This window comes from Eptesicus fuscus, chromosome 9 (genome assembly GCF_027574615.1).
Source record: "Eptesicus fuscus isolate TK198812 chromosome 9, DD_ASM_mEF_20220401, whole genome shotgun sequence".
Taxonomy (NCBI): domain Eukaryota; kingdom Metazoa; phylum Chordata; class Mammalia; order Chiroptera; family Vespertilionidae; genus Eptesicus; species Eptesicus fuscus.
In genome coordinates, this window is record NC_072481.1 from 5,496,041 (window position 1) to 5,520,309 (window position 24,269).

General features: G+C 44.2%; 1 protein-coding gene across 3 annotated transcripts in view; it reads left to right on the forward strand.

The window, feature by feature from the left end:
• Positions 1-24,269, forward strand: part of PEX14 (peroxisomal biogenesis factor 14) — a 132,225-nt gene that overhangs the window by 4,834 nt on the left and 103,122 nt on the right. For 2 of the 3 annotated variants that reach the window (XM_008151764.3, XM_008151765.3), the window contains exon 2: positions 13,602-13,649. In XM_008151764.3, coding sequence (XP_008149986.1) covers positions 13,602-13,649 — 48 coding nt within the window. Of the gene's footprint in view, positions 1-12,654; positions 12,837-13,601; positions 13,650-24,269 lie in introns of all 3 variants that reach the window. The other variant, XM_054720752.1, reaches the window with a different exon arrangement.

A 24,269-nucleotide genomic window follows, 5' to 3' on the forward strand; every position in this document is an offset into this window, starting at 1 on the left:
CAATAAATCAGACATTTCTAGGACCTCAGAAGTCCTCCTAGACTAGAGTCTCATCACTCTCCAACCCCCAAAGGTTGTCCCTATTCTGACTTAAAATCCATTGGCTCAGTGGCTGCTTTCACTCATCATTACATTTATGAGATTATCCATGTTGTGAACAGGGACAGAACCATTCTGCTCTTAATGGTCATGTAGGTTGTTTGCCTTTTGGGTTATTACAGTTAGTGCTGCTGTGAAAATATGTTACATGCCTTTTGTGAAGATACAGTATAAATTTCTGGTGAGTTCATCTGCCTTTTTGTTTTTCATGACACTGACTCTTAGGAGAGTCTGAATCTTTGTTCGGTAATGTCTGCTATCTGGATTTATCTGATTTGTTTCCTCATGTTTAGATCCAGGTTAAACATTTTTTGTGAGAATACTGTATAGCTGTCCTCAGTGAGTCACATCAGGAGGCATATGATACCAGTTTGTACCATTATTGAGGATATGTTTGATTGCTTGTTAAGTGATATCTATCACATTTCTCCATTGTGAAGATAACTTTTTCTAAACTAGTCACTTTCTTTGCAACTCTGCTAATATTTGTAATACCTTATATTAAACTAGAGGCCCGGTGCACGAAATCCGTGCATGGGTAGGGTCCCTAGTTCTGGCCGGCGATCAGGGCTGACTGGGGCCTTCTGGCTGCCAGGGGGGGCCTTCCTTTGGGTTGCTGACCAGGGCCTTCCTTTCCTGGCTGCCGACTGCCCGCTGGGGCCTTCCTTCATTCCGTGCCGCCCCCTGGTGGTCAGTGCACGTCATAGCCAGCGATCGAACTCCCAGTCGAAATCCCGAGGGGACAATTTGCATATTAGGCAAATTGTGTGTGTGTATATATATATACATATACATATACATATATAGATATAGATATTTTACCAAGTTACAAAGTTCTTGTGGCCAGAAACTTTACTGTGGAATTCAATAGGTATGTTGTGGTCAGTTTAGTGAGTGTTGACAAATATACATACATACATATGTGTGCGCGCGCACACACATACAGTAGGTCCTTGGGTTGCGTCGGAGATCTGTTCCTATGGCATGACGTAACGTGATTTTCCCTGTAAGTCAGAACCCACCTACATAAGCACGTACGTCACTCACATGGAGCACATACACAGCAGTAATGAAGTGAAACAGTGAAAAAAATTTAAAAGATAACAATTCCTCACCTTTACTTGTGGTAAATAATAAAAAACATAAAGCACATATGTACATACATCGAAATGATGGAACTTTTTTTTTTTAATGAATAAATGGGAGATGGCGACGTAACCACAAAATGATGTACGTCGAGTCTGACTTAACCCGAGGACTGTCTATATATCTATCTATCTGTGTAACCACCACCACAATTAATCAAAACAATTCCAGTGTTCCTAAATGCTCCCTCATGCTGCTTCCTAGAAATTCCCAGCCTTTGGCCTCAGGAAATCTGACCTGCTTTCTATCACTGTGGTTTATAATGTCTTTCCTGGAATTTCATTTCTATTTCTCCCTCTCCCTTCCTCTCTTGGAATTTATGTTGATTGATTTTTCAAATGTTAAACCAATCTTGCATTTGTTGGATAAGTTCCACTTGGTCATATTATCCTTTTTATATATTGCTGCATTTGTTTTGTCAATATTTTGTTAAGGATTTTTACATTTATGTTTATGAGGGATATTGATTTACAGTTTTATTTCCTTTTTTGTTTTAAATTATTTAATTGTGTATTTTAAAGTAGATATAAGGGTATTAAACTTATGTATGTATTTTTTTGTTTCATTTCTTTTGCTTAGAGTAATGTTTGTGAAATTTATATTGTTGTGCGTGTCAGTAATTAATTTTTATTAGTGAGCTGTGTTCCCCTGTATAGATATACCAACATTTGTCGACCTGTTCATCAGTTGATGGATAGGGTGTTTGGATTATATTAATTACCTATTGCTGCATAACAGTATTACCACAAGCCTAGCAGTTTAAAACAAGCCGTATCTCTTGTCTCAGTTTCCCTGGGTCAGGATCAGGACACAGTTTAGCTGAGTCTCACAGGCAGCTATCAAGGTGTGGGCCGGGGCTGAAATCTGAGTCTGGCCGGGGGAAGGACCTCTTTCTAGCTCCTGTGGTTGTGGACGGCATTCAGTTCCTTGTGGACTGCAGACTGAGGTCTTCCCAACATGGCCACTTGCTTCCTCACAGCCTGCAAGGGAGAGAATCTCTTAGCAAATTGGACATTACTGTCATAGGCATCGTAACCATGGACATGTAATTACATGCATCCTGTCGCCTTTGCCAGAAGCAAGTCACAGGTACACCCATACTCAAGGGGACAAAACCAACGCATGAGTGCCAGGAGGTGGGGATCACCAGAGTCACCTTAGATCAGAGTCTTCCCACATGACTGTTCCTAGTTTGGGGCTACTATAAATATTCATGTGTAAGTGTTTGTGAGGATATATGTTTTCATTTTTCTTGATAAATATCTATGAGTGCAATTGCTGGGTCATGTAGTTGCATGTTTAGTTTTATAATCAATTGCCTAAGAGTTTGCAAAGTTGTGCTAGTTTTCATTTTGTCCATATTCACAACAATACTTGGTGTTGTCCGTCTTTTTAATTTTAGCCGCTCTGGTGCGTGTGTGGCGGTATTGTGGTTTGAGTTTACATCTCTGTGATGACTAATGCTGAGCATCTTTTCCTGTGCTATTGGTAAAGGCTGAGGTCCCTTTTCCCATATGGATAGCAGTTCATTATCATTTGTGGAATGATTACCCTTTCTGCATTGAATCTTCCTGCCACCTTTGTAAAAAATTTAAAAACATTGTGTACACATAGATCAAGTTCTGGACTCTATTTTGTTCCATTTGTTTATACATATGTCTGTCCTAATGCAAATTAAATAATCTTGAAATCAAGTCAAGTCTTCTGACTGTATTCATTTTCTGAATTGTTTTAGCTTTAGTCTATTGCATCTGTATATAAATCTTAGAATCAGTTTATCACTTCCTACAAAAAAGCTTGGTGGAGTTATGTGGAATCTATAGATCAATTGGTGGAAGAATTGACATTTCCCCCGCCCCAGGCCTGGGGACCTCAGGCTGTGACCCCCGCCCTGGCACCGGGCTGGGGACCTAAGGGTGGGAGGTGGAGATGTGAGGCTGCGCCCCCCCGCCCGGTGTGCGCCGGGGCACCTGAGGCTGTGCCCCCCTCCTGGCAGGGCTTGATTGGGGTGGGGCTGGCTGGGGCTGGATCTCGCCCAATGGGGGTGGGTCTGGCTGGGTCTGGGTCTCGTGCAATTTCGAGGCATACGCAGGTGGGCGGGGACTTGACTCTGGGTCCTGTGGCGCCCCCCCAGACTCTGACAGGAGGAAGATTTTCAAATACATTTTACTAATTTTCTTTCACCTCTGACACTTCTATTATAGAGAAAGGGCAAATAGCAATATTAAAATATTTCCTCTAATTAATTCCCTTTTAACATGCACGAATTTCGTGCACCCGGTCACTAGTGTAGTAATAAAATTGATTTTGCATGTTGACCTTATTTCTGCAACCTTGTTAAACTCATAATCTAATAGCTTTTTTTGTAGATTTCTGTTAAGATGATAGTGCTGTCTGCAAATAAAAACAGCTTTAATTCTTTTTTAAATTTGTTTTTATTGATTTTAGAGAGAGGAAGGGAGAAGGAGAGGAGATAGAAACATCTATGAGAGAGAAACATCAATTGGCTGCCTCCTGCACACTCCCTACTGGGATCAAGCCTGCAGCCCGGGCATGTGCCCTGGCCAGGAATGGCACCGGAGACCAACTGTGCATGGAATGATGGTCAACCAACTGAGCCACACCGTCTGGGCAAGACAACTTTAATTCTTGCTTTCCAATTTATATGCCTTTATTTTTCTTATACTATTGTACATAGAGCTTAGGACTGCTAGTACAGAGTTCAGACATGGTGAGAGTAGACAGTCTTACCTTGTTCATCTTGAGGAACATGCATTCAGTCATTCACATTTAAATATGATGTTAGCTTATAGGTTTCTTGTTAGGTGCCCTTTATCAAGTGGAGGAGATTCAACTTTTAATTTTAATTATCTGAGTGTTGTCAGGTGCTCTTTTTGCTTTCTGTCGAGTTGATCTTATTGTTTTCTTCTATTCTGTTAATATGGTGATTTATGTTGATTGATTTTTCAAATGTTAAACCAATCTTGCATCTGTTGGCTAAGTTCCACTTGGTCATAATGTATTATTATCCTTTTTTATATATTGCTGCATTTGTTTTGTCAGTAATTTGTTAAGGATTTTTACATTTATGTTTATGAGGGATATTGATTTACAGTTTTATTTCTTTTTTGTTTTAAATTATTTAATTGTGTATTTTAAATTAGATATAAGGCTATTAAACTTACCTGTTTTGCCTAGTTGGGGTAGCTCAGTGGTTGAGCGTCTACCTATGAACCAGGAGGTCATGGTTCGATTCCCAGTTAGGGTACACGCCCAGGTTGTGGGCCCAATCTCCAGTAGGGGTTGTGCTCTCATCATTGATGTTTCTATTTCTCCCTCTCCCTTCCTCTCTTGGAATGAATAAAAATATATTAAAAAAACTTTTATGTTTTTTTTCTAGTGTCAATTTGGTATGTGTCTCAAGGAATTTGTTTATTTTAGTTGTGAAATTTGTTGACGTTTTTTTATAATATTCCTTTATTATTATTTTTAATGTGTTTATTGATTTTGGAGAGGAAGGGAGAAAGAGGAAGCGAGAGGGAGAGAGAAACATCAATTTGTTGTTCCACTTATTTATGTATTCATTGGTTATTTTTTACAATTTGTTGTCCCACTTTTTTATGTACTCATTGGTCGTTTCTTGTACATGTTCTTTTTTTTTTTTTTTTTCCTTGTATATGTTCTTACCAGGATCGTACCTGAAACCTTGGCATATCAGGAGGATCCTCTAACCAACTGAGCTACCTGGTCAGGGCCTTATTTTCTTCTTCTTCTTCTTTTCTTCTTTTTTTTTTTTAAATATTTCTGTAAATTTCCCTCTAAGTACTGCTTTAGTTGCATTCCACAATTTAGATATGTTGTATTTTCATGTTCATTTAGTTCAGAATATTTTCTAATTTCTCCTAATTTCTCCTTTGACCCATAGATTATTTAGAAGTCTGTTGTTTAATTTTCAAATATCTGGGACTTTTCCAATTTTTTTTTCCTGTTACTGATTTCTAGTTTAATTCCATTGTGATAAAAAAATATACTGTGTATGTTTTCAAATCTTTTAATTTGGGATTTGTTTTGTGGTCTGTCTTGGTGACTTTTTCTTATGAACTTGCAGATAATGTATAGCTCTGGCCGGTGTGTCTCCGTGGTTAGAGCCTTGGCCTGCCCACTGAAGGGTCTTGGGTTTGATTCCCAGTCAAGGGCACATATCTAAGTTGCAGGTTCAATACCTCGCTCTGGTTGAGGTCAGTGTGGGAGGCAGCCAATCGATGTGTCTCTCTCATCAATGTTTCTCTCTCCTCCCCCTTCCACTCTCTCTAAAAATCAATGGAAAAAATATCCTCGGATGAGGATTAACAAAACAAAACAAAAAAAATAAAAAAAATAAAGTATATTCTGCTGTTAGAATGTTCTACAAATGTCGGGCTGTGTTGGTTGATAGTGTTATTTAGGCCTTCTGTATCTTTACTGAGTTCTGGTTAAGGAAAGAGTATTAATGTCTCCAACTGTAATTGTGGATTTGTCTATTCTTTGTAATTATGTCTGATTTACTTCATATATTTTGAAACTCTGTTATTGTGTGCATACTTATTCAGGATTACTATGTCATCTTGATGGACTCCTTTATTTTTGAAATTTCCCTGTTTATCGGTGGTAGTATCTATTATTTTGAAGTTGACTGAGATTAATATTGCCACTACAGCTTTCTTATGATTAGTGTTTGCATGGTATATCATTTCCCATTCGTTGGCTTTTTACTTATATGTGTCTTTTTCTTTAAAGTGTTTTATTTCATAGCCAGCATACAGCTAGGGCTTGTTCTCCCCCAGGCTCCCTTGCTCAGCCTGACAACTCTACCTTTTAATTGCAGTGTTTCGTTTGTGATTGGATTTAAATCTGCCATCTTGCAATTTTTTAAAATCTGTTTTTTCTTGTTTTCTTCTTTTGGATTGAACTGTTTTTAAGGATTTCATTTTATCTCTGCTATTGGTTTACCACTACTTTTTAGGTTGTTTTTTGTTTATTAGTGATTGCTCCAAGGTTTCTAATATGTTACTTGACGTTACCAGACAACTTTCAAATGATAGTTTACCAATTAACATATGTAAGAACCTAACAACAGTATGCTTCTAGCTTCCCTCTCATCCACTATACTGTGTGTCATTGGTTTTACTATTGGTGTCATTGATTTTATGTCCACATATGTCATAAATCCCACAGTACATTTTAAATTATCTTTTAAAAATAAAAAATACATTTAAAATGTCTTTTATTTACCAACACATTTATAATTTCTGGCATTGTTCTTTTGTGTAGACCAAGTTTCCATTTGGTATTTTCCTTCTGCTTTAAGAATTTCTTTGAACATTTCCTGAGGTCCAAGTATACTATTGACAAATTCTTCTAGCTTTTTATTTTTTAAAACTATATTTTTATTGATTTCAGAGAGAGGAAAGGAGAGGGAGAGAGAGAGAGAAACATCAATGATGAGAGAGAATCATTGATTGGCTGCCTCCTACTCACCCTCTATTGGGATTGAGCCCAAAATCCAGGCATGTGCCCTGACCAGAATTTGAACCGTGACCTCCTGGTTCATAAGAGGATGCTCAACCACTGAGCCACACCAGCTAGGCTCTTCCAGCTTTTTACTTTCTTTCTGAAAATGTCTTAATTTAGTATTTACTTTTGAAAGATATTGTCACTGGATATAGAATTCTAGGTTGACGTTTTTTTACCTGTGGGTATTTTATTTTATTTTATTTTATTTTTTTCTTTTTACCTGTGGGTATTTTAATAATACTCTTCTATTTTAGTTTTTGGCTTGCATAGTTTCTAATCGGAAGTGTAAAATCACCCTAAATCTTGACTATTATTTGTAGGTAATATTTCTCTTTTTTTTCTGGCTGTTTATAAGATTTTCCTTTTTTTCGTAGATTTTTAGCAATCTATAATAAAAAAAGTGTAATATGCAAATCAACCGAATGGCTGAACAGCGAGACCGTCTGGACGACCTTCTGGACGAAGCCGGGGCTGCGATCGCCTACTCTTGCATGAATTTTGTGCATCGGGCCCTAGTTTCATTATAATGTGCTTTAGTGTGGTTTTGTTTGCTCTGATGGGAGTTTGTTGAGCTTCTTGGATCTCTTGAGTTTGTAGTTTTCATCAGATTTGGAAAATTTTCAGTCATATTTCTCAAAAAAGTTTTTTTAGTCTTTTCCCACTGTCTGTTCTTCATTTTGGTCTGTTTTTGCTGCCATGTCTTCAAGTGCACTTACCTTTTCTTCTTCAGTGTCTAATCTGCTCATTCCATTCAGTGAAATTTTTACTTTGGATATTATATTTTTCATCTCTATATGTTCTACTTTTTTTTTTCAGGTTTGGAAACTATTAGCATATTAAAAATTGAGCATTCCAACTAGTTCACATAATTTGAACAAAAAGAAAAATGGCACGCTGATTAAACTGCATTTTGTAGCCTGCAGGACACCTTGGACCAACTTGTTTTCTACTCTAGATTTCACTGTCGTCCCACCCAGATTGTTCTTTCACCAACAAGCAATATCAAGTCCTATTTTTACACTTTTAAGGGTAGATCTAGGGCAGTGATGGGCAACCTTTTGAGCTTGGTTTGTCAATCTTTGCCAGAAAACTGAGCATAACTCGGGTAGTGTGTCACTTTGAGGAAAAAACTAACTCCAAGACTCTAGTCGCAAATGTTTCATCCTCAGGAGCAGCAAATGTTTCATCCTCGGCATGCGGCCGCGTGTCATCAGAAATGGCTACGCGTGTCAGTGCTGACACGCGTGTCATAGGTTCGCCATCACTGATCTAGGGTTGCTTTTACCCCAGGGATAATCTGACTTTCCTACCCAGATGTGGCCCTTCCCAGCTTCTACTGAGTGAGCAGTGAGGACGCTCCCCTGTGGTGCTTGGGATTTGTGACGCCTGTGAGGGTTCTGTGCACCGCTCCGTTTGCAGCTTCTTCAGCACTCTTCAACCATGTGGAGCTGCATTCTGTGCATGCACACATTTTAATATTCAGCAAAGACTTCAGGGGACCTCTAAGCAGATTTCTGGAGCTCTCTTGCTGCGTAGTTCTCTCCTCTCTGGAACTCTGTCCTGCGACTTTCAGCTGCCTTGGCCTCCCTGAACCCCAACCTTTGTTTCCTCGACTCAGTGAGACTGCCATGGTCTGCTGGGGACACCTCCTCCCACCCCCCAGTTTTCCTTGGCCTGCAGTGTGCAGCCAGGGGGATCTTAGGGCTCATGTTATTTGTTATGTCCTGTCAGGAATCAGTTCTGTACTGCCTGCTGTCCAGTGTCTACAAACAGTGGTGCCGTGTATTTTATTTAGTTTTCTAGTTCACAGTAAGAAGGTAAATGTGGTCTCTGTTACTCCATCAGAGACAGCAGCCGTCTGTTGGTTGATTTTGAATGGAGCAGTGACACTGTCTCTTACTTCATTTCATCCTGAATGTCAGGTGCTGGTATTATTCCCATTATTCCCCTAGAGGAGGAAACTGAGGCTCAGAGAGATTGAAAAGTATGCCACAGTCACTCAGTTATTAATACTAGAGCTTATGCACTTGCCGCTGTACCAGTACCTCTCAAAAAAACATTTGTTGAATTGAATCTTATTCTTCCCATCAAAGACCTATAGGCCAGACTGGCTTAGGACGTACCCAGAGTTACACAGTCACTTGGCAGAGGCCAGTGAGTACGCCTAGACTTTAGACCGGGATAGCCTTTCAGTGTTCACACCTGAGCGGTGTGTGCGGTTGATCTTTGCTGTGCAGCAAGGTCAGCACATGGGCTCACCTTCTGGCTGGGGAAGGTCAGTGCCTGGGCAGCAGGAGTGAGAGCATTTTTGTCTCTAGTAAACTGAAAGCCTTTCTCTCTCTGCCACTGTGGTCTTTTTGTTTGCCTGTTTTTTTAAAAAAATAAATATATATTGATTTCAGAGAGGAAGGGAGAGGGAGAGAGAGAGAGAGAAACATCAATATGAGAGAGAAGATCATTGATTGGCTGCCTCCTGCACCCCCCACAATCTGGGCATGTGCGTTGACCAGAAATTGAACTGTGACCTCCTGGTTCATAGGTCAGTGCTCAACCACTGAGCCACACCAGCCAGCCAGGCTGTCTGTTTTTGCTCTTCTTCCTTTTCTGCTCTTGCAGTCTGGCCCCGAAGGATCCTGACTGTGGATTGCCTCGAGCAGTGGTTGGCAAACTGCGGTTCGAGAGCCTCTGTTTGCCGCTCTGTTGACTAATGAGTTTGCCGACCACTGGGATAGGGGTTTAATCACAAGGAACAACAACAGCCTGTAATTATTGGAATCGAGAGTCTAGGTCAGTGGTCGGCAAACTCATTAGTCAACAGAGTGGCAAACCGTGGCTCACGAGCTGCATGTGGCTCGCGAGCCGCAATTTGCTGACCACTGGCCTAGAGCCTACTTCTTATACCTTGGCAATAGACCCCAGCTGTGATTTTTGAACCTTCCTATCATTAGGCCACCCTGTCAAGATTTCTAGAAACCAGCTGGGATTTAATTTGTAGGGATTTGTCTCAAGCCTGAAAGTAGACTTGACCACTTAAACGGACTTGATGTAGGCGTAAGTGTCTGAGAAGTGTTGGGCTTTCGTGAAAGCTGGGCTGGTGAGACTAATGAGCTTGGGAATTCCACTCTGACAAGCACCTGCCTGCTCAGACCTTTGCCTGCTTTGACCCAGCACGGTGAACTGCATGCTAGAGATGGGGTCTGTCCTCCCCGCATAAGGAAGGTCAGGATTCTCTAAGGGGCTGTTGGTGCTTTGGATGGACAGTTAGTTCTTCATTGCGTGCCTTGCAGGATATTTAGCCTCACGGGCGCCTGGTCATTGTGGCAACCAGAAACACCTGCACACGTTTTCAGGTGCCCCTTGGGGTGGTTCGCCCGGGGTGAGAAGCATCAGGCACAGCTCTGCATTGAGAATAGGCCAGGTGTGTGTGAGGTTGGAGGCGAAGCCTTCCAGGGAAAGACGCACCGCCGGTCCTCTGCTCGTTTCACGTGGGATTATGTACAGAGTGGTTCCTTTGTTTTAACTTTTAGATAGAAATATTTAAGCACATGTTTATTGAGTCCCAATGATATTCTAAGTGCTGAAGACCAGCCTTCAATGAAGTACAGTGCCTGTCTTCAAGGAGCTTAAAATCTGGTGGGGAGAGAAGCAGCTAGTTCCCCAGTGAAGAATTTCAGGGGGTGGTACCCATATGGAGAGTCGTAGGGCTATTTTGCTCATCTAAAGGACTCAGACAGGAAATGGGGGTAGACCATCTTAGACTGCAGACATGCTAGAGAATGATCTGGAATATGATCAGTGTTGGGCAATTCCCAGGTTGGCGAGAAGCTCTCCGTATTCGCTGATAAGGTCAGACTGGCCTCAGGCAGCACTGGGAGTGCGTTTGGGGAAACTTCTCCTCTCGTAGTAGCCCCGAGATTGCGTTTGGAGGGCTGGCTTTGGTGTGCTGGGACCCCAGGCTTGAGGAAGCCAAACCTGGAGGAGTTTGGGGATTGTTGCTGCTTGAAGTTCCTTGGTGGAGACATGTACACATATATGTGCTTCGTGTACCCTTTGAATAGCCTGGGAAGAATATGTACGGAACTAGCATCAGTGGTGGTCACCTGAGGAAGAAGGGACTGAGTGCTGGGATGAGAGGAAAGCTTCCTTTAAAAATTTTTAATATTTAAAGTTTTAAAAAAAGAATATATTTTCATGGCTCCAAATTGAAAAAGGTACAAAAGGTATGTGATGAAAGAGACTTGGTACTGTATAGTGCTTCAAGTTTTCCTTCTGGCAAATGTTAGCTCTTCAAGAGATAAACTAAGGGAAGTTCCTTGGTGATCTCTCAGGAAGAAAGTTTTGGGTTAAGTCAGAATGAGGCCTCCTTAATACTAAGCCTTTTGCATTGGATTGTTTCATCAAGTCAAAAAACCTACCATTATTTATGGGGCAGCATCAAGGTTGGTGCTTAATAAAATGTGGTCTAAACAAAACTTGATTATTTTGATTAATTAGAAAGGTTCAGGCTTCGTGGGTGAGTTATTTAACATCCTTTGCCTCAGTTTCCTCATCAGCAATACTTTTATAAATTTATGGTGAGAATTAAGTGAAGGATGAGCTAAATAAACGTTAGCACTCAGTATTTACCAAATGGAGTGAGGCAGCTTCAGGAAGATAGTCAACTTTAATATTTAGTCCTTTCAGTTGAGTTAGAACCATTGCTCTCTTCTTCATTGCTCATCACTCAGTCTACAGATGTCTATGGAACGCCGAGTGTGCACCTGATCCTGTCCCAGGCCCTAGGGACACAGTGCAAAGCAGACACAGTTCTGGAGTTTATAATCTGGTGAGGGACAGTAGGCCGTTAGTATACAATAGAGATTTGAGCCCGTCATGGGTGTCAGAGAGGGAATGTTTCCCTGGAGAAGTGACAAGTTGAATTGTCAGAGGGAAAGGAAGGAATAGCATGTGCAAAGGCCCGTTTGACAGAGGAGGCAAAGGCCAGTGTGTCTGTGGTGGGCAGAGCTGGGGAACGCGGTGCCACGCAGACTGAGATGTAGTCAGAGTAGATGCAAGGCCTTGCAGGCCGTGCTGAACAGTTTTTTCTGTGTTCGAGTTGTTGTTTACTGGGGTGGGTGGGTGGATTCCGGGTGAGATGATCGGATTATCGTTTGGCAGGATAGTCTGTTTGCAGTGTGGAGAATGAATTGGAAGAGGGCCAGCATGGGTGTGGGTGAGCTGATTAGAAGGCCTTTGCAGTGGCTCAGGCAGATTTTGGAAGCGTGGACCATGGTGCTGGCACAGGATCTGGAGAGAAGTGAATGGACTGAGTCCACGGATATTTAGGAAGGAATATTGGCAGGGCTTGATAATGTGTTAGCTCGGGCGAGTCAGGGAGAAGGAGCTGTCAAGGATGGCCTTGTGTTCACATATTTTGGTGGAAGGTTGTCCCGTTCACTCAGCTAGGGAACCCTGGAAAAGGACATGTGTAGCAGAGGGAGGAGATGATGAATCTGCTATGGATTTAAGTCCAAGAGGAGGCAGGAAGGCATAGGATGTAGAACTCAGAGGGGTCTGGGCTAGAGATCTAAATGCAGGAGCTATTGATGCCTGAGCCTTGAGAGGGAGGAAGGAAGGGAGGGGAAGCATGCTCACCTGCCTGAGACTTGCTAGTTAGTTTCATGCTGGCTGGCCTTGTCCTGGGACAAGAGGAGCATTTGAGACAGGACGGTGGATGAGGAGGGAGTCCGTCTTCCAGCAGAGTCCTTGCCAGTGTGCATGTGCCAGCTGTGTGGTGGCATCTGGGCGTGAGGACATGTTGGGGGACCCTCTGTGGACTGGACTCTTCCCTTTCCTACCTCCTATTCTTTTTCCTAGGAGCCTGCCACTTGCCATCTTGAACCAGCTGGAGGAATGTGGAGGCTGGAGGCTGGCTCCAAGACCCACACATCAGCTGCAGTTGTCTGGATATTATCTGTAGATAATTGGAAATTGGTTTGAACATCAGTACAGTAAACCAATCATAACTCTCACAAACTGCTTGTTTTATTCTTTTGGAGGTTTGTAAATTTCCTCCGAGCCTGTCTGTGTCTGTCTCTATCTCTTTTTCTCTAAATTTTGGTAAGATCAGTCAAGGATTGAAGGCAGATGTGAAGGTGAGGGAGAGATCCAGAGAAGGAAACAACGGATTAGAGCCAGGCGAGTGGGCCACAATGCTGCCTGCCTGCCAGTTGGTCTGTTTATCTATCAGCCTGTCACTAGCTTATTGTGAAAACAGAATTTAAGCCTGGCTTTCTTTTCTGCTGTGGACCGCTGTCCTCAGTGACTAGGGTAGGAACCAGGGTAGAGCTCGCTTTCCTGGCTCCAGATAGAAGCCCAGAGAAAATCCCGGGTGTGGGCAACTGGGGCCCCCTTGTGGCTGGATCTCTTTCTCCACTTTCCTGGTCAACTCGTTAGCTGGGAGGAGGCAAAAAGGAGGTTTTGCTTTCACTTAACACCTTCCTGCTGGACTTTGCTATTTTCGAGATTTGGTGATGGTCCTCAACCCCTGCTGCCCAGCTGCTGGTCTTGGGTCCTCCTAAGCCAAGCCCAGCCTTCTCGAGGTGCTGGCACTGAACCCAGACACTCTCTTCATGCTCGCTGGAACTTCAGACTCATCGGGCCACTGCTTACCGACAGCCCACCCAGCACACTCCACAGTGTGAAAAGCGGAGAGAAATATGAGAAAGGGGTTTGTGTGTGTTGCTTGAGAGTAGAATGTCTTTGGTTTTGATGTCCATTGGGTGGCACTGTGATCTTATTTTTGTTTCTGTTTTTCTTTGCAGCCAAGCTCTAGTCCAGGAAGTGAAAATGTGATGCCTCGAGAACCACTGGTAAGAATCCAGGTTTCAAATGTATCATTTCCTAATAGTTAAAATACAATGTGAGTTTCAAGAAACCCTACGATCTTACAGTTTTACATCAGTAGTGTCCCTTTAAAAGTAGATGTTGTATGGAGACTAACCCCATCAGGGACCTCTGCCTTCTGACTTCCTGGCATCAGGAATTAGTAAGATCTCTTTAGTAAAGCCTCATCTTTTTTTTTTTTAATTTAATTTTTATTTATTGATTAGAGAGAGAGAGATTGATTTGTTGTTCCACTTACTTATGTGTTCATTGGTTGATTTTTGTATGTGTCTTGCCTAGGGATCAAACCCACAACCTTGGCTTTTCGGGATGATGCTCTAATCCAGGCGTCCTCAAACTACGGCCCGCGGGCCACATGCGGGTGTTTTTGCCGTTTTGTTTTTTTACTTCAAAATAAGATCTGTGCAGTGTGCATAGGAATTTGTTCATAGTTTTTTTTAAAACTATAGTCCGGCCCTCCAACGGTCTGAGGGACAGTGAACTGGCCCCCTGTTTAGAAAGTTTGAGGACCCCTGCTAATCAACTGAGCTACCTGGTCAGGGCAAAGCCTGATCTTTTCTGGAACTGAAAGCATCCACCCCCGTTGGTGATGCACCACTTGGCTTATTGCTGATCAATAGTAATTACTGGGGCGCCTGAAACCTTTGGGGGCTGAGTTGGAGTGAGGCTGCTGGGCTTAACCAAGTTGCTGCTTGATTGTATAGACTAGCCGTTCTTTTTTTTTTTTTTTAAATCCTCACTCTAGGATACTTTTCCATTTATTTTTAGAGAGAGTAGAAGATAGAGGGAGAGACAGAGAGAAATGTCAATGTGAGAGAAACACATCGATTGGTTGCCTCGTGCACGCGCCCCAACCAGGGCCCAGGCTGGGGAGGAGCCTGCAGCTGAGGCATGTGTTCTTGACCAGAATTGAACCCGGAATCCTTTGGTCCGCAGTCCGACGCTCTATCCCCTGAGCCAAACCGGCTAGGGCTGAAATAGCTGTGCTTTGCCCCTAAGGGTGAGGGCACCTCAGGTGGCCTTTGAAGAACAGGTAAGGGAGGGAGCTCCGTTTGGCCTGGTTAGTAGTTAGGTTTATGATATTTGTTTCCTGCTTATACTATTGACAGGGAAGAGGCCTACTCGGTACCGAAGGTAATTTTCTTGACAGAGTGCTTTTGCTCGGGCGTCTGAGCCAGAGTGCCTGCCCGCCTGCCCCATTTTTATCCTACTTTGCATTTTCCAGTACGGTTGCCGGTCCTGTTGGTGGGGTAGAGAGACCTGTTCTGTACAAACCAGACATGTTTTATGGAGGGGCCAGCTTTAGGGTGAACTTCTCAGAGCTTTTTCTCTCTTTGAATGTTGACAGCAAGTGTAGGGATGTACCGCCAAGCTTTTGTTTCTGCGGGGCCTGCTGTTTCGCCTGTTTTTCTTCCTTTTCCTTCTGGCAGTTGTGTGAGGAGGTCAGGAGAGGGCCTTAGCGTTGTGAGCAAGTCTGAGTCCTAGCCTGTTCTAAGGCTTTCCAGGACAGAGGGGAGAAGGACCAGGGCGATGCAAGCTCTGCCTGGACTGTTTCAGGACAATACTACTGCCATCATGTCACCTGCTGTTACCAAAGATGGCTCATTTCCGCCCGCCCCGCAGTGGCTTCATTTCACTCTTTTGGGATCGCCTGAGTCCTTCCTTGAGGTCACGGTGGTGTGAAAGCCAGTCTCTTAGGTAGACGTTGAGTATTTCCCACGGGGCCTGCCACACTGCCCCTCGGGCTGACGTTGTAATTGGTTTTAGAGTGATGTCCAAATGGAACATGACAGTCCTTTGCAATCCTTTATTCCTCAGTCTCTTTTTAAATTTTGATCTCCTAATTTAACTATTGATCACCAGGAGAGCGGCCGGTCCATTCTGGGGGGTCATGATTGGACAAACTCTGGGAGGTTCTTTCTAGCAGGGAGCCCCAAGCAGTTGGCAGGCTCGCTGCTTTCAGGGTGTTTGGAGCCCTGCAGCCCTTTGCTCTGCTGCTGTTTCTGTGCGTGCTCTGTTCCTGCTGTCCTGTGCATCTGCTTGTTGGTTGGTTGTATTTTTATTTCTTTCTTTTCTGGGAGGCCCTGAGCAGTCTTCAAACCCTAGTAGCCTGTGATTGTCCAGAGTTCAGACTCATTCTCTCCAGGCCAACTCTACAATTACCTTATATTTAATTAATATTTTTTCCCCTCTTTACGTACTTGCTGCATAATTGCTCAGAGGAAAGAAAACACATAGCAGCAATTTATATATATATAAAAAAAACAATAATTAAAAAAAAAACCCGAAATAAACTCCCATCTCATTTGGGCTGATCCTATGAGTTGGGTAATTAGAGCCCTATTAAAAGGTAGACCCCTCTTTTTTTATTAAATTTTTTATATTAAACTCCCACAGTCTCTCAGTCATGGCCTTATTGCTTTTGGCCAACCATTTGCAGCAGCCTGATTAAATGAGGGCACCAGCCGAGTTGTATGGTCTTGTGTGAACTACTTCTGCCTCTTGGGAGCGGCGGTGGGAGGGTGCCAGGCAGAGGAGCCTGCCAGGGGCTAGCGAGAGCTCGTGTGGCAGGTTGTGGGTACAGGACAAGCTTCTCTGAGCGGGTGCTGAGTCACAGGTGCTGGAGAAGGGACGGACGGTCGCCCCCAACCAAGGAAAGCCCGATAGCGCAGGGATTCCGGCCGTGGGTGTTACCCATTTCCTGGATGCTCGGGAGGAACAGACAATTGAAGAATAAAACTAAGCCTCTTCTCAAGTAATTTATATATTTTATCTGGGGGAGGAAAGGCATTTGTATACATGAAACAATTAGCAAAAAACACAGGGCTGTATATAATTTAACGAACAGTATAAAATCGTGTATAATTGGTGCAGAATTGCCTGGCGTGGAGTCTGAGAGAGCCCTCATTATTCAGAGGAGGAGTTGCAGAGGAAGGGGGGTGTGGGTGAGGGGTACTCAGGGTGGGTTTTGTGGAGCTGGAAGCCAGGTCTGGAGGGATGGGATAGTTCAGTGCTGAGAGAACACCCTGCTATGCTATTTTTGTTTTTGTTTTCAGCTGAGTGCAAAATTCCTTAATGGGAGCTGCCTGTTCTCTACAGTAAAAGGGCTAAGCACAGGGTGCTAAAGGCAAATACTGGTGTTCTTTGTCTCCAGAACTAGATGATCACTTTGGAATAACTTCCCCCTTAGGAAAAACTAGAGGGCTGGTGCACGGATTCGTGCCCTGGTGGGTCCCTTAGCCTGGCCTGTGCCATCTCGCAATCCGGCTTCCCTCGGGATGTTGCGGGCCACAACCGGCACTCTGACGATGTAGTAGTGCTCGTAGTGCTCGAAACGGCAGGCTGCTGGGGAGGCCACTCCCGCTCATCCCGGCCCCGCTGCGCCTGCCGCAGGCTCATGCCCAGTCAGTCCCTATGAGGAGAGGTTCGCACCACTGCTGCCACAGCAGCGCTCGCCAGCTGTGAGCCCGGCGTCTGGCGCCTGTTGGTTAGCTGAGCGGCACTCCCGCTGTGGGAGTGCACTGACCACCAGGAGGCAGCTCCTGCGTTGAGCGTCTGCCCCCTGGTGGTCAGTGCGCATCATAGCAACTGGTCGATCGATTATTTGGTCAACTGGTCGCTTAGGCTTTTATATATATAGATGTGAGCTCTGACAGAAGAGGCTCTGTTGATAGTAGGTGGATGTATTTGGGCTTTTGCATGATTGTTTGCTTTATTTGCTAGGGAAGGAAGGCCTGATGTTCATTTCTGTCTTCTCTGGACAATACAAATAAGCTTATGATTTTGTGCTGAGAAGTATGGTCTTGTAGTTTCTAAATGATATATTTGTGTTCATGTCCATTCCTTTGTCTTGATTCTATCCAAGCAGTGACACTTCATGCTACCTTCTCCTGCCCCTTAAATTCTCCTCCTCCCAAAAAAACCAACCCAGCAACCCTGACTGTATTAGTGGGATAGTTGCTCTATAATGTCATAAAGTTCTCAGTGCTAGAGATTGGTGAACAGACCAGTTTGACAAATCTGGTAAACCCAGTTGAAATTCTAATTGTTAATGACAACACTCTTTTTATTAGTTAAAATGGCTGATTACTTTTTCTTCTTCGTTGTTTCTTCATTGAGCTTTTCCTCCAAGGGCAAAGAATTTTGACAGCCCCTCCCGCTTCTCCCAGACCTGTTCAAAGCCTTCTGTAAACTTCCTGTAGACCTGATTTTTCTCGTCACCTTGTGGACTCATGCTCAGGCTCACTCGAAGGCTCTATGTGGTTCACTTTGGCAGGATCAAGTCCCGCCTTGCTGAAAGGTCTTTAAGAATGCGTGGAGCCCGGCCAGTGTGTTCAGTGGTTGAGCATCAAACTATGAACCAGAAGGTCATGGTTTGCTTCCCAGTTGAGGCACATGCCCGGGTTCCGGGCTCGATCCCCAGTGGAGGGCATGCAGGAGGCAGCCTATCCATGATTCCCTCTCATCATGGATGTTTCTATCTCTCTCTCCCTTCCTCTCTGAAGAAAAAAAAAAAAGAGAGAATGGGTGGACATTGTCTGCATGGAGTAACTCAGTTCCTATCTTGCTTGGATACAGAAACTGGGTTAAGTAACCTTCTGAGAGTCCTTTTAGTCATATGATTTTAGGTTATTTGAAGTAAGCAATAAATAAGTTTCGTTTACATGTCTGCTTGTTTCAACGCAACAAATTTCTCAATATTCAGCAACACTATTGCTCATCTACTTTATATGCTTATGGGTTTTGGCTAAACTAGAATTTCAGCTTTTTTCTCATTGACATCAAGTTCTTTCTAATGGATGAGTCTTCTGCCATTTTCTCTTCCTCTAACTGTAAAGTATAGGGTTTGCTGTTGTTGTTTTGTTTCAGTCCTTTCCCTGTATCCACCCACCAAAAGAATGCTAAGCTTACATGAATGTATTTTTATAAATGACAATGGTGATTTCTACTTTATCACCTTCCCTAGGACCAATATTCTTTGGTACGCTGGATTCTTTTTTAAAAAAATATATTTTTATTGATTTCAGAGAGGAAAGGGGAGAGAGAGAGGGAGAGAAAGAGAGAGAGAGAGAGAGAGAAACATCAATGATGAGAGAGAATCATTGATTGGCTGCCTCCTGCACGTCCCTTACTGGGGATTGAGCCAACAATTTGGGCATGTGCCCTTGACTGAATCAAACCCTTCAGTCCACAGGCCAACACCCTATCCACTGAACCGGACCGGCTAGGGCAGTATGCTGGATTCTTAAAAATAAGGACATTCGACACGTGCAGACTCGAGCTGTGTGCCAGCAGTTTTGCTCTCTCAGTAGAGGTATCCTGAGTCCTCAGGTTTCTCCTTGAGGCTAAGGCGAACCTCGCCCACCTGGGTTCTGCAACGAGTATTTGATCTCAGGTCTTCTGCGGGAGCTCATCCACCTGACACCTGGACACCTATGGGTTTTCTCTTTACTTCTACCTCAGTTAACCAGAGGCCGGTAATCAAAAGGCCCTCATATCTTGATGAATTCAGGGAGCTAGGCTGGAGCTTCTGTTTGAGAATGCCTACGGCTAATCTCCTGGAGACCTCTCAGTCGTTCTGCAAGCACCTCCCTGTGTTGGTATCTTTTGTGGTTGGAGTAGTTTGGTGAACTGGCTGGTGGGCTCCCTGTGGCTGGGCGGGTTTTCCCCCACCAAGGCTTTTCTGAAGGATGATGTTCATATGCTCAGTGCATTTCTTTGTGTGTACACTCATGTGCACTATGGATGTGTGTATATTTGCATATGTAGAACATGTAACACACTCCTTTTAACAAAATTCAGAGCACTTGACGGGGAAATAAAGTTGATTTTAATATTGTATTCATGAAAGTGTTTTATAAGCATAGGGGCAATGAAACTAGCCATTTAGAGATTTCAGAAACTTGTCATTTTTCCTCCCCAGGAAAAATAAATAAATACAGCAAATGTACAGTATTAAGCATTATTATTTTAAAAATATATAGTGGTTGATTTCTATGGGCTTGTTGAATAACAGAGTTAGGTTTGCTCTTGTGAGCTGTAATTTCCACCTCTGTTTCTCACGCAGCGACATCTGATGTAGGTGACGGCGATGACATTATAGGGATAATCCTAAATCTGCTATTTATTTATTTACTTATTTATTTCTTGACCCGAGGATATGTTTATTATTATTTTTTTTTTAAAGAGAGAGTAAGGGAGCTAGAGAGAGAGAGAGAGAGAAACATTGAAGAGAGAAACTTTCATCGGTTGCCTCCCGTATGCTCCCCGACCGGGTTTTGAACCCACAATCTAGGTATATGCCCTGTCCAGGAATTGAACCTGCAACCTTTTGGTGTTCAGGATGATGCTCCAGCCAACTGAGCCACCCAGCCAGGGCTCTTTTTTTTTTTTTTTTTTTTTAAATATATTTTATTGATTTTTTACAGAGAGGTAGGGAGAGAGATAGAGAGTTAGAAACATCGATGAGAGAGAAACATCGACCAGCCGCCTCCTGCACGCCCCCCACTGGGGATGTGCCCGCAACCAAGGTACGTGTCCTTGACCGGAATCGAACCTGGGACCTTTCAGTCCGCAGGCTGACGCTCTATCCACTGAGCCAAACCGGTCTCGGCAGGGCTCTTTATTTATATTTACAAAGTGAATTATCTGTAGATTTTGGTACTTACACTGTTACTAGCAACACAGGCTGGGGAGGACCCCTCATAACTGCTGCTGAGAAATTTGGGACCAAAATGTGGTGTAAACCGCGGGGGGGTGGGGCTCCTGGTGCAGCTCTCTGCTGGGGACCTTGTCGTGTGCCCGGACCCCACATACTGGGCCTGCGGCCTGGGCACCTTTCAAATAGGAAAAACTTTGGCGTGCCTCCTCCTCCATTCCCCTCTCATCAACAGTGCAAAACCTCTAGTGAAGCGAACACTCCTCTTTTAAAGCGGACACCCTCGTTGGGAGGGTGCCTGAGGGTCCCCCTGTCCTCCAGCGGGGCGGGGGGAGGGGAGGGTGGGGAAAATGGCTTAGAACTAAATGCCGAAAAGGATGAACTTGAGAATAGGCTCATTCTGTCTCTGGGTGGTTTCTCTGTGATCTCTGGGCCACTTACTGATTTTGAAATGACTGCCTCTTCCTACCCGTCCTTCCTATTATGGGCTGGGAGGGTTTATTACATAGACCAGGCGGTAGCCTTTCAAGTTCTTTCCTCTTTCAGGTAAACCAAGAGGTTGCTTTTTCAGTTTTAAGGTATCCTTTTACAAATAATTATTAGATGAATCGAAACTCTTAGGAGTAATAATTAGAGGAGTGGAATTTGAAATACTTTTCCAGCTTTGTTTACACTTTGGGCTCCTGGCTTTCCTGGTAACACTTTATATTTGCTATAGTTCCTGTAATCAGAGGCCTTGGCTGTTGGATAACCACACAGTGCCCTCGTTTCAGAGACGTGGGAACTGAGGAACTGGGCACTTGAGTGCCTTTTCGCAGAGCCGCAGTGCTGGGGAGTTCATCTTTAATCCCGTCCCCAGCATCACTGCTTTGGAGGAAGTGGGTCGTGTCCCCCCTTTTCTCCTGGAGACAGAGTCCCAGAGTCCTTCAGGGCGCGGCCTAACCGTTGCTGAAGACGGGCTGTCCAGAGCTTTACTGGGCAGAGGGACGTCCTCAAAGGTTCTTCTTTTGCTTAAAACTGATTATTAATCTCATTTGACAGAAGTTTTACTTAAAAGGGTCTTTTTAATTGTGACCTAAAATATGGGTGTTCCATGTGGCAAACTCAGTAAATCCCCACAAGACCCCAGTCTGGGGACCACTGAATGTCATACACTTTGGACAGCCGTGTGCCCTGCGTTTTGCATGAGAATTTCAGTTTAAAACATTTTAGCTCATTGTCAAACCACATAGACCAATTTGGGTTTGAAAATATGATCTTGTAGTTAATCCCACTTCTGCGCCGTGAGAAGCCGCAGGAAGATAAAGTGGTGCTTTGGAGAAGGACGCCTTCGCCGCCCTTCCTTCTTCCCTCCCCGCTCTCCTCTCTTTTATGGTTTGTAGTTATAACCAAGATTTATGCTTGTTGCTCCACAAATCTTCTCTCTGCCATTATGAGTTTGTCCGAACAGTCTAGAGATGGGGCCGCCGCTGAGTGATTCCTGAGGTAAATCTGCCCAGGGCACTCCCTGACACTTGGGCTCCGAGAGGAGCTAACTCAGAGCCCTCAGGGGCCGGCGGATAGATTGCCTTGTCTACAGAAGACATGCTGTCACCTCGGTGACCTCCTGCCTTAGCAGTGACCTGGTGGCCAGCTCTCCTGTTAGTCTTACAGGGTCTGGGGGGGGGGCGAGTCTGGGTCAGTGGTCACTCCCTTCACCCAGCAGGTCCACCAAGAGGCCTTTCCCTCTCGCTCCGTGTCCCCTGTGCCCTAAGAGGGTCACAGCAAGAAGGTCTTTAGGGACAGGGCCGCTTTCTCCAGCCTGCTGGGGAGGATCTGCTAATAGAATCGGGCACGTAAGTTGGTTATTTGTATAAATGGGTTAGTTTTTCCACCGTTTACCGAAAATGGATTTTGAGGGAGAAGGGGAAAAAGTCAGCAGTCTTTGTTAAACATCTTTCCCCCTTCCTCATTCTTTCCTTTTGCGGTGTCCTTTTGTCTCGTGGGTACTTTTGCAAGTCATTTCACATCTCTTGTGCAGTACATGCGTTTTTTTTTTTTTTTTGTTTTTTTTTTAAATATATTTTATTGATTTTTTACAGAGTGGAAGAGAGAGGGATAGAGAGCCAGAAACATCGATGAGAGAGAAACATCGATCAGCTGCCTCCTGCACACCCCCTACTGGGGATGTGCCCGCAACCAAGGTACATGCCCCCGACCGGAATTGAACCTGGGACCCTTGAGTCCGCAGGCCGACGCTCTATCCACTGAGCCAAACCGGTTTCGGCAGTACATGCGTTTTTTAAAGTGGTAAGAGCTTGCATTAGGCACACACCTTGAAGCAGCCAACTAGCTGATGTGGCACCGGGAAATCTCCTCACCCAGGCCCGGCGGGCCCTGAACCTGTGTGAGCCAATTGTATTTGTTAACGATTTAGGCTGTTCACTAAATATGCTGTACATAGGTGAAATATAAATAAATGTGAACAGAGGGACCTACAAATAACGCGTGTTTTATAAACAACTGAGCTGAATGCTTTGGTAAGTGTGAGCTGCTCGAAAGATTGCTGTCTTTTGAGGTGTGAACAAGGCGGCAGTTAAGCTAGGGGAAGATCATAAAAATCTAGAAGTATTTGGTACTTTGATTTGCTTTACTAATTTCTTTCAGTTCTTGCTTTGCTTTAGAAATTGCGAAGGGTGTGTTATGGGTGGGGTTTATGCAAGAAAGACGTCTGTCTGGGAACTTCAGTCTGTGGGCCTGCACTCAAAGAAAAGGTCTTGGCTCTACATCAAAAGATTAGCAAATGACTGTACGTTTATAGGTTTTCAGTTAATGCGAAATGTTTAAGGTATGCAGAGGAGGCTCCATTTTTAATGATTCCCCACTTTAACTGATTTTTTGATTAACTGACCAATTACAAGCTCTGATCACAAAGGCCAGTAGGGCTTGTGCTATATGAATTGCTGGCCTCGTACTGTTTCTGTATTTTTGTTATCTTGTTTTATCTTAACAAACTGGTGAGACTGACTCTTTTCCTCAGTTTACAGCGAGGAAAGTACCCAGGGCACACCGGTTCCTATGCAGTAAGTGGCAGGCCTGGGATTCAAGCCCCAAAGCCTGCCCTGCTGCGTTCTCCTCAGGACCACGCAGTGTGTGGGAGAGGGGCCTAGCGTTAGGTTGTGTGGGGTGGGGGTGGGGGGCTGCCTGGGGATCCTGCTTCCTCTGAGGCTGCTGCCTGTGCGCTCTCCCTGCATGGAGTCTTTTGTGTGCATCTTAGCTGTTGAAAAGGCGCCTATTAATTTATCACAGGTGATGTGGGCCTCCTTGTTCTCGGAGGAGGCGTCTGCACCCATGTACCTCACTAATGACAGGTTACGCGATCGAGGCAAGATAATAGGATCTTTTCATCTTCAGTCTGTGGAGCAAGGTGCAGTGTCCCTGGTCGCTTCTAGGGGGCAGCAGCCGCTTGTTATTCGGTCTCCTGCTGGCAGAGGGAAGGCTCCACAACTGAGCAATTTGCTTTTGACTCGAGCTCTTGAAGTGGTGCGGTGCAGTCTTCAGGGAGTCACCTGGACCCGCACCGAAGCTACGGCACCCAGCATCTTCCATCTCTGCTTTCTCTGCCCTCAGGCAGACCCTTTATCTCCGTCCCTGTCCACATCCACACATCCTCAGTCAGAGTTCTCGCGCTTTGAAATGAATAGAGATGTCTTTAAGAGAGTAAAATCTTTTTGTCAGATCTTGTTGCCATTGATAACCACTCTAATAATGTTTAGATGTTTTGAAACTTTTCCCTGTGGGTACGTGTCTTTATTCTGTTGGGAACACCGCTGTCATATGGTGGATTACCTGTTTTTCCTGTCGGCATTCCCTCACCCCACTCCCATCCCCACCCCCCGCCAGGCTTTCAGAACTTTCTCTTCAATTCTCAGTGACTCATTTCAGAAGC